At 53.3% G+C, this 10,630-nt stretch overlaps 1 protein-coding gene across 1 annotated transcript; it reads right to left on the bottom strand.

The window, feature by feature from the left end:
- Positions 1 to 900: 900 nt before the first annotated feature.
- On the bottom strand, positions 901 to 1,833 carry LOC114080821 (olfactory receptor 2G6-like). Its single transcript, XM_027922438.2, has one exon. It carries the CDS (start codon positions 1,831 to 1,833, stop codon positions 901 to 903), a length of 933 nt encoding a protein of 310 aa, XP_027778239.1.
- Positions 1,834 to 10,630: the final 8,797 nt, after the last annotated feature.

The raw sequence follows: 10,630 nt of genomic DNA on the forward strand, positions 1-10,630 counted from the left end.
GAGGCCCCTTCCTGTGAGAGGAAGGAAGGACCGAGGCTTGGGGACAGCTCTTCACTCTCTAATACTGAGAAAAGAGGGCAAAGCACCCCCACGGGGCTTGAAGTTAGTCAACAGGTGCTGAATGCCAGATCACCTTTGATGCCCGGGGCCAAGCAGTCGAATGCAGTGTGGTTGAGCAGGAGGACACAGGTGGAAAGGTCTGCACTGAAATGGACATCCAGGAGGCACCTGTACCGAGATTACATGGGAAACAGGGACTAAGTCACAGCACAGTGGGTGTCTCAAAACAGGGACGAGAGGAATTAAAAAGTTTGATGTCCAGTAGAGGAAAGGACAGTAGTGGAGAGGGGCTCGGAGCTCCCAGCACTCGTGCGAGGACCCACACAAGCAGGCTCGGAGCTCAATGGGACTCACTCAGGGACCCGCTAGGGGGCCTCAGAGCTCATAGGACTCATGGGGTGGGGGATGCACCTAAGAGAACTCAGGGACCCTTGGCCACCTGAGGGTCCAGCAATCCATGGTCAGTCAGATATAGTCACTGAGCTTTAGAGTTTGTACTTTCTGTTCTGAGCAACTGACCCAAATTCTTCAGTATCTGAGAGAGACCCATCACAGGTCTCTCTCTCTCTAGCACGTGGCTAAGACAGTTACACAGAAGAAGCTCTCACGCAGCACAGTGCTTGGAGCACAGTCGCGTTCTCATCTGGTTGCCTAACATCGGCAACGCCGTGATGAGGACACAGATCTGCAATGTGGGCCTCTCTCAGTCTGTCCTGCTCTGAAATTCAAAGTAGCCTCGCTTTCTACCAAAGCCCAGGGTTGGGTCATCGCCATTTCCAAGTCATCCTCTAGGGGAGCAACCGCGTCAACTAAGTGTCACCTGGCAGTCACCAGGTCCCCTCAATCATAAGGTCTTCCCCAGAGTTTCCTCAGTGCCATCTTCACCTCCTGGTTCCTCAGAGTGTAAATCAGAGGGTTGAGCACGGGCGTCACCACCGTGTAGAACAGGGAGACAAACTTGCCCTGGTCCTTGGATCGGCTCCGGGCCGGCTGCAGGTACATGAAGATGATGGTCCCGTAGAAGATGGTGACCACCAGCAGGTGGGAGGAACAGGTCCCGAAGGCCTTCCTCCTGCCAGCAGCCGACCTGATCCTCAGCACGGCCTGGGCAATGTGGCCGTAGGACACCAGGATGAGCGACAGGGGCAGCACCAGGAACAGGACGCTGGCCACAAAGAGCTCAGCCTCGTTGAAGGAGGTGTCCACACAGGCCAGCTTGATGAGCACGGGGACCTCACAGAAGAAGTGGTCCACGTGGCGATGCCCACAGAAGGGCAGCCGCAGGGTGAGGGTGGACTGTACCAGGGTGGTGGCCACTCCGCTGAGCCACGCTGTGGCCACCAGGGAGTGACAGAGGCGGGGGTGCATGAGAAGAGTGTAGTGTAGCGGGCGGCAGACGGCAACATAGCGATCGTAGGACATGACGGCCAGGAGGACACATTCAGTGGACCCCAGTGCGAGGGAGACGCAGAGCTGAGCCACGCAGCCGCCATAGGAGATGGACTTGTCTGAGCCCCCCAGGTGGACTAGGAGCTGAGGAAGGATACCAGTGGTGAAGCAGAGGTCCAGGAAGGACAGGTGGGAGAGGAAGAAGTACATGGACGTGTGGAGCTTGGGGTCCAGGAAGGACACCAGGATGATGGCGGAGTTGCCAAGAAGAGTCATGAGGTAAAGGAGCAGGACGACCCCAAAGAGGGCCCGCTCCAACTGAGGCTGGTCTGAGAACCCCAGCAGAAGGAACCCAGAGAGGAGGCTGTCGTTGGCACCCCCCATTATCTCGCTCCACCCACTCACGTCAGGCAGAGCCTCGGATCCTGTGCCAAGTCCTTGAAAATTAAAAGTTACGTTCTGGGAACTAAGACTTTGGACACATATAGCCGGCAGAGAACACCAGAGTGGGAGACTCTTATTAGGCCCCGAAGGTGGAACCTGGTCTGAGACCCACAGGTGTCCCACGTAGCTCGAGGATCACATGAAAGTCAGCATCACTTGAGATCGAGTTTGCCCCAGTTTTTTAACAACATGGATTTTTTAGTGTAAACATATTAGAATTTTATAGGAACTGTGGGAACTGCAAGCACTCTAGAAATATGGTTATTCCCAAGGTACCAAAGGCACAGAAGAGCCGGCAGGTGCCCAGGAGATCCCCAAGCACGGTGGGAATGCAGCGGGGACGCTCAGGATGAATCCAGGTGTGGTCACATGCTGCTCCCGAGGAGTCCGGAAGGAGGGCAGCCCAGCCTGAGAATGGAAATGGAGAGGGCACATGGTCAGAGCCAGAGGGGGAAGGAGCCAAATGTGGGGAGAAGCTACTGCACATGCCGCCTATGCTACAGAACACAGCACGTCCAGGGTGAACTAAATCAGTTCTTCCAGGACCACAGACATCAGTACACATTATCTGGATAGCATAGCCCTTGTTGAGGGGTTTTAGCTCAGTTCAAATTTCCCTTCTTAAGATAAATGTTTGCACAATGTAAGAGAATTTAAAACTTCAAGTACCCTGACCCAGAATCGATGTGTGGGGCTCATGGGACAGTGGACAATGTCGATGTCACACACTTGGAAGGGAGTGAGTGCAGTATGACCAGAAGGGAGGGAACTCGGCAGAGGCTGACTCATGAAGGCTCGCCTGCCGGCAGTGCACTTGACCAACTAACAGAAGAAACCAAGAGACTGAACAGTTAAAAACAGCCTCTGTCTTTTTAATCTCAACCAGGGATGCTGAGGACCGCGCTGACCATGTCTGAAAACTCCAAGAAGAGAGTCCACATGGTTGACGCTCTTCTTGTAATAGGGACCTGGCTCCTGTCTCCTGGCACCCACCTTAACGCCAGCCACTGGCTGCGCATGCCTGGCTGAGCGCCCTGTGAACACGTGAAGCACAGGGAACCTGGATGACAGGCAGTTCAACAGCACCCCGGGCGGGGGGTGGGGGGGGAGCCTACTGACTGTGGCCACTGCCCTTCGCAGGCGCCGAGGCCCGGACATCTGCAGACTCCTGGACAACCTGATCTTGCTCTTCTCCAGATGCAGCTGAGGGGTGACTCCCCGAGACCTGTGTCCTCCCTGAAGTTGCTCACTCACACCATCCTGCTCAGGATGAAAGACTGGCTGACTGTGTCTTTCCCTGAATGAGCAGGTTTGCTATCTCAGCTCAGGTTTTCAAAGTTTCTCTTTCATGCTATTTATTAGAATGGGCCTGCACCTGGTGTCCTCCCACCAGGATGCCACTGAAGTCACCTCCTCATCCCTTACTGCCTACAAGGACGTCTCGAGAGCATGGTGGACAATCTGGTAAGAGAACAGGCTCCAGGTACAACCCGCTTTCTGCATTTTAGTTGTGTTCCTGAACATGTCACTGCATGAGGTGCCCTGGCTGGCTCAGCTGGGACCTGGAGAGGAGCAGAGCTGTCGCATGGGGACGAGGTGCATGATACCAGCCCTGTGGAGGGACAAATGTGTGCCAGTGAACAGTGATCGCTGTGCCTGTGGGCACTACTGCCAGCTCACACGGCCTTCGCAGGCTCACAGGCACCTTACTGTCCCCCGGAGCCTCACCTGCTCCCCAAACCTTCAGTGTGGCTCCATTGCCCCTCCCACCACGGCTGCATGGTGTCCCCTCACTGAACCCACCTAGGCATCTCCATAAGTCCTCTAAGACTTGACCCAAAAGACAGGAAATCTTTAGAGAGATGTCACATTTCCAACCAGTTCTACGATATTTTATATTCATGCATTGCTAGTATCAGAGTGCCACGAATCTAATGACTTATTTATCTTTATGCTATTAACGTCTACCACATTCTCCAAAAGCATTTGCTAAGTCAAAGTGCTTGTGGAGCACCGCGCTGTTTCACTGGGCAGATGTGGTGACCACGCTGTAACACATGCAGCGAGCAGCTGGACAGATGTGCAAAACGTGCACCCCGAGAGCTCCCTGAGCACCACGTGGAAGCCCTGCTGTTTCACAGAAGGAATGCGTGCCCCTCCTAAAATAGGCAAGGCAGGCTTAAAGGCTTATGCACAAAGGCACTTCTTGGACTGCTAGCCAACCACGTTGAACACAGTGCTACTGCAGAGGACAGACATGACAGTGACCTCTGTCTTAAGCATAAAGACAACTAAGTGTGTGTCTGCACACACTCCAACGAGAACAGAAAGGACATCTCAGCACTCACCTCATGGTTCCCATCCCATAGACGTGAATAGAGAGCTCTTTAGTCCCATGTGCTGCTCCAACCACAAACGCCTGGAAGACAGGTTTCCCTATGTTCAACAGCACACTCTGAAGTCGGATGAAGACAGACAGATTGGATGAAACACTGGCGTTTGTCTCTCACTAGACATTATTTCAGCTAATTCATCCATCAACCTCTGCTGGAGGCACGCCGTGGTCATCCCTCAAGCTGGACATAATGGGTGTCTTAATGAGTTGGCCACTGACGCTCTGTTCATCACGAGTGGTGTGGGGTACTGAGCCAGAGCTCCATACATGCCAGGGAAGCACTCTACCAGCAGAGCCCAGCCCAGCCAGGAATAGGAAATAGAAAGCTGTGTGTGTTGCTGTCAAGAATCTTGTCAGAGTAAAGTAAAATTTTTAAAAACCCTTGTCAGTTGCCTGCTCATGTTGCATGGATGGGGAGAGAGCAGCAGCACTAACCCTAGCCCAGGGACCCACAAGGTGAATAGTGAGGTATAAAGAACCTGCCCTCAGGGTGTCACAGGCCCACTCATCTAGCTTGTGAAAAGACATCAGGTCCTTGGAAGTCAGTATCTATAGATAAGCCCTGCACGGTGGCACACGCCTATTATCCCAGCCACTGGGGAGGTGAGGAAGGAGGATCACAAGTTTGAACCAGCCTTAGCAACTTAACAAGGCCCTGGGCAAGTTAATGAGAGTCTGTCTCACAGTAAAAAATAAAAAAGGGCTGGGAATGTGACATACTGGCAAAGCATCCCTGGGTGAAATCCCCAGGACCAAAAACATAAAAGCAGGTAAATGAAGACAGCATTCTCTGTTTTCTGTGCATCCAAGGTTTGCTGGCAAGAGGAGTAAAAGGTTTGCTATCGATGTCAGAGCATCTGAACACCAAGCCAGCAGAGCCAGGAGCTGCCAGGGACCTGAGGGGACACTCACGGAGGACTCCCTGGGCGCCAAGCTGCCCTGGAGGACACGACTTACACACCTGTCTGTCTCCACAGGGAGATCCTGCGGTCACAGAGGAGGAGGCCTCAGGGTGGAGGCTGCCCGCCCAGGGAGGCTCTGAGGCAGAGTGGAGTTGGGGCCCAGGGCTGGCATTCCAAAGTGCTCCTCGCCACACAGGCCTCCTGGCTCCTGGTGAAGGGAAGAAGTGGGCGCTCGGTAGCCGGGGGACGCACTTCTCATCCTCTCATGTCACCCTTGTGCTCTCATGTCACATGCTGCTCTGCTTCCCCTAAGCCATCTGTCCCACTTTGAGCTGTAGCTCTGCGCTCCCAAGGCTGCATTGTTCCCAGGGTGCCCCGATATCTATCTGAACAGGGGCTTTGCTCATGGTTCAGGGGGTACTCAGCGTCGCCGGGCACCGCAGCAAGTCCTGCTTCAGGGGGGAGCTTCTGGACCCTCTGCCTTGGAGGAAGAAGGGGAGGGAGGCTGAGTGAGAAGGCACAGACAGGCCAGCCACAGGCTCCAATAAGGAGGACTGCAGTGGCACTGAGAAAGGGCATGAGGGATAAAATGCCACCATGGGAAGAGCAGCAGACCCTCCCTGCCCCTCTGGGGTCCGGGGATGTGGCCTCCTGCGGGGTTGAGAAAGCCTGCTCCAGGCTGTTTCCCAGGAGTGCAGCGCGGAGGGCAGGGTGGGCGCAGGACCCAGGTAGGAAGCACTCCTCTCCCTCGCGAGACAGACCCTGGGTGTGGAGCTGAGCAGGTGCAATCCTTGAGCTCTCTGGCTATACATCTACGTGTTGCCATGGAAACACCTCCTAACTCACCCTGAAACTGCTGACACGTACATGAATTGTACCTAATACGCAAAAACATGAAAGTCGTACGTGCTGTTTTGATGCATGGACACTCTGTGTGTTTAAGTCTGATTAAACGTAACTACCTCCTCAAACATCCATCACTTATTTATGGCGAGCATTCTAAACCCTTCCTCCTGGGTTTTTAAGTGTCCGCTGCATGTTTGCTCTCTGGGCACCTGTGGCAGTAGCTCACCAGAACTCACCCCCATCTCCCTGCAACCTGGTGGGTGTTGACCAGCCTGCCCCACCCTCCCTGCCCCTACTGCCCCCAGTAGCCACCACCCTGACCTCACAACTTACCTATTATCATTGAATGTACGGCTCACGTGGGAAGCTGCTCCTTACCATAAAGGAGTCCTGTGGTCAGAAAGCCGGGGACATAATGAGGCAGGTTCCAGCCGACTCCCTCACCTCCACCAGCCCTGAGCAGGAAGGCACCCGGGAAACACAGCCCAGATGTCTCCTTCCAGACTCTGCAGTGGCTTCTCAATCTTGAAGTCATTCTGTCCATGAAAAATGCAGCCCTGATGGGCCCTGCGCCTGAGGCTCATCTGTGGCAAGTAGGGGGTTGTTCCTCTCCTGGTCCCAGAGCAGCCCTGCCTCACTAGGGAGCTGGCACCCTAACTAAGGCATGGAGGCTCCACTCCAGAGAGCTTGGTGGCCCCTGAGTGCCCTGCCCCACCAGGAAACACTCCCTAAGCATAGGACAGCCAGAGAGCCGTGGCAGTGGTCCCTGAGCTCCTGGTGTCCTCCTGGGCAGCCCTCTCCAGCCCCAAGAGCTCCCCCAGCAGCGCCCCAACCCAGGGCCTCACTGAGCCTGGCCAGCCTCGTGGCCAGCCTCACGGCTTCCCCAGCAGACCCAGCCAGTTCAGGTCGCCTGCCGCGGGGGAACCTGGCCGTGCTCCAGGACTCATCCCTCCTGCCACCTGGGCTATGCTGAACGGGGGTTTTGGGCATTCACTTCTGCTGCTCTACATTCCCCTGGTACCAGGACAAACCTCCTGCTCTTCCTGTGCCAGACAGTCTTCTCACCCTCCTGTGTTCACACCTCGTTCCTAAGAGTTTTGCCCAGCTGTCCATCTGAAGCAAATCCCTCTGACCATGCCTTTTATTTTAATTTCTAGCACATCTTCAGACCCGATGTCTCTCCAAATCGTGTGCATTAGAAACAGGCAGTACCTCTCCTGACCAGACCAAGGAGGCTCACACCAGTTCCTGGGTGCCCAGGAAACGGCAGATACGGGAGGAGACCCTGTGAAATGAAGGGGAGAATGAAGGAGAGAGCCAAGTGAGGTCCACAGAAATGCACTGGAGTCAAATGAATGCAGCAACAAGAAACAGGGAAAAGCCCAGGCCAACAGGAAACGGCCTTAAAGTAAAGACTCACATTCTCAAATGGACAGTCAGCAACCATGCATGCATAAAATAGACCAAGCACACCCTCAGGATGGAAAGAGCTATTCTAAAAAGCTCTACCTAGGCAAAAAGGGTAAATGAAAGGTTCAATACAAGGGTCTACAGACTAGTGGAATAACTGCCCTAAGAGGAGAAGAAATTCATAAAAATGGGAAAGATAAGCTAATTTAAAATCAGTGAATGTGGCCAAGAACATATAACCCACAGGTGTTCCAACAGGCAACTCATTTCATGCTCCTCTTGCAGAGCAAATTTCTCTGTTGTTACGGGGGCAGCCAGGTCAGCACAAGGCTCAACGAACTCAACCCAATAAAAGTTTCTTCCTCACCCCATCCAGACTGAGCCTGTTAGGTAGTAGCTATCCATGAGGCAGGAAATGCAAGCAAGGTCACAAGTGTCCTTTAAATCACTTTAGGGTCTTCTTTAAACTACTTCCAAAGTAGATGAGAAAGCAAAGGGTGGTAGTTCACAGAAGGTAGAAACAGGGGAGCTAATTGGAAATCACATCAAGAGAAAAGGATTAATGGGACTAACTCTTAACAAGGCCACTGAGGTTGATGGGAAGCTAGGAATTATGGCTGCAAGCATCTCCAGCTATCTGGGATTGAAGATTCCTTTAGAGGTGCAGGCACACTTGTTAGAGTCTGTAAACAAGTCAAAATAACACCTGGCATTTTGCCAGGGGAATGTTAGAGTTCGTAAACAAGTCTGGATGGTGCCTGGCAAAATGCCAGAGGGAGTGGTTTGAGAAGTAACAAAAGCGAGCCATTAAGTGTGGAGATTCCTTATTGGTTGACTGCTGTATCTAGTTTATGCTAATTAGATAAGCTGTGTGGAATGTATAAATACTGCTCCTGTCCTGCAATAAACGGCTCCTACTCCTGCTGTATCAACGTACACAAGTTGTTCGTCACCCCCCCGGTTATTTTGCCCAGCCAGCCGGGCTGCGGCACACACTAAGGTAACTCTGACCAGCTGCTGACCCTAGTGCCCACCTTATCATGGGATTGACTTGTAGGTGAAGCCCCCCTCCCCTAAATAGGATGGCCATCAAGTTCCAGAGAGGTACCAAGTAAGGTCAAAAACCACCTCCCGACGTGAAGAAGTTGAACTCCTGATTGGCAACGAGTGCAGAAGGGGGTCCTCAGCTCTCCTAGTAAACATAACAGTAGTAAAATTGGGGACAGCATCGTCTCCCTTGATGTCCTCTGCCTGGAGATCTCTCTCTCTCTCTCTCTCTCTCTCTCTCTCTCTCTCTCCTCCCCAGGCTTTCTCCAGCCTCAATTTGCTTGTACTTCACTTTCACTTCTAATAACGCTCTCTCGCATGACTTTTGGTGTCTGACGTTAAAGTTTATTTCATCAAACACAAGAACCTGTTTTCCTGCGATGCCCCGTGAGCAGGGGCAGAGGAACCCCTAAGTTAGTTTTCCCGCAGGATGGGCTTCAGCCAGAGCATTGAGCATTCAGGCAGGGGCACCCCTGAGCATGGACGGACTTGAGGGTGCCAGAGCTTGATCATAGGGGGACACGTGGCTGTGAGGGAGGCCAGGGAAGACCACACGGAATCCAGCTTGTTGCTGTGTGTTGCCTCTCCATGCTGCGCAGACCAAGCAAGCACCTCTGTGGACGTCCCAGGAAGCCAGCTGTCCCCAGCTTCTTCACCTCAACCTGCTTGGCGAATGTCGCCTGGCGGGAGCAGGAGAGCAGGTTCCACTCTGCCTCTGCAGCAGGCTGACAGGAGCAGCCTTCGCAATGCTCCAATCGACCCATTCTGACCCACCTGGGATGGTGACCACATGCTAAGAAGAACCCGGAGCGAGACTGGGAGCTACAGTCACTGTCCCTGCGCTTCAGCCATCACATGAAGATCTTTAGCATCCCAAGGTCTATGATTTACCCACCCACTTTCACAGTCTAAATCAATGACCACCATTTCTTGAGGGGACCAGAGAAATAACCCCCACCGGGCCTCTGTTCACTGCTGCGTCCAGCATGCTCTGCACTCTCCACCACAGGGGACAGAGTGACAGCTGTGAACTCCCCACAGTCAGTCAGTCAGCACTCATACTTATTTTTCTTGAATGACAGACCACTTAATTGAAAAGCATGTATTTATTATAAATGAGACATGAACAGTGGTTGCCTTCCCCTCAGAGGAACGCTTTGTAGGAGGCTTAAGGACTGGCTGTCACTGAGAGAAACTGGGTGACACTGGTCCAAGGGCTGAGCCCTCACCTGGGGCAGGCGAGCAGGCACAGGAGACACCCACTGTGTGAGCCTCTACAAAGTACAGACCTTCTTTTCCTCTAAAATAAGGAGAGAGTGGGGAAGTCACCAAGAGAAATAAGGAGGGTGCCCGGGTTGAAGGTCACTGGCGCATGGGATCCCAAGGGAGCAGTTAGAACCCAGTTCAGGGGCTCCGTCAGCCAGGACCCCAGGGAAAGAGAGCTTGCAAGTCAGGCGTGACGCTCTGGTCTTATTATTTAGCCAGACACTACTGGTATTTTTCAGCATGCAGATTGGACTCCAGATGGGACCTGGCATGGCTGTGCTGGGAAGGAACCCTGCATGCGCTCTGAACCTCAGGGAAACATCCTAAAGCAGTCCTCCTCAGGTCCCCTCCTGATTGTTCCAATAACCCTCTCCAGTATGGAAAATGTCTTACCCGAGGGCTGATGTAGGTCCAGACACTTGGTTTACGCTCAATAAAATAATGTGCTCGGAGGGGCCTGAAGCAGAGCAGCTGGCTGGAGAGGGGCCGCCCAGCTGGAGGCCTAAACCCTGACCACCTGCAGAGTTGCTCCCTAGGCAGGCCCACTGCCTCCCAGAGACAGCTCTCCTCCAAGGCTTGTCGCTGTCAAAGTGTAGTTCATGGACGTAGAGACAGGTTTGAGGATAGAAAGATCTACCAAGAGCATTTCTACAGCTGTCCATCACTCACCTGTGCTGTCTAGGAGCACTGACTATGCAAGAGTTGAGGATGCAGAGGCTGGGGAGAGAGGGTGCGCTGGACAGGGACAGGGGGAAGGTGGTTAAGCTGCAGCTGGAGAAACTAGGAGTCCAGGGTGACTGTAGATGTCAGTAGAACACTGGGCATCTCAAAAAGCTGGAAGAAAGGACTTCAAAAGGTTTTACCACAAAGA

Source organism: Marmota flaviventris, chromosome 5, assembly GCF_047511675.1.
Source record: "Marmota flaviventris isolate mMarFla1 chromosome 5, mMarFla1.hap1, whole genome shotgun sequence".
NCBI lineage: Eukaryota > Metazoa > Chordata > Mammalia > Rodentia > Sciuridae > Marmota > Marmota flaviventris.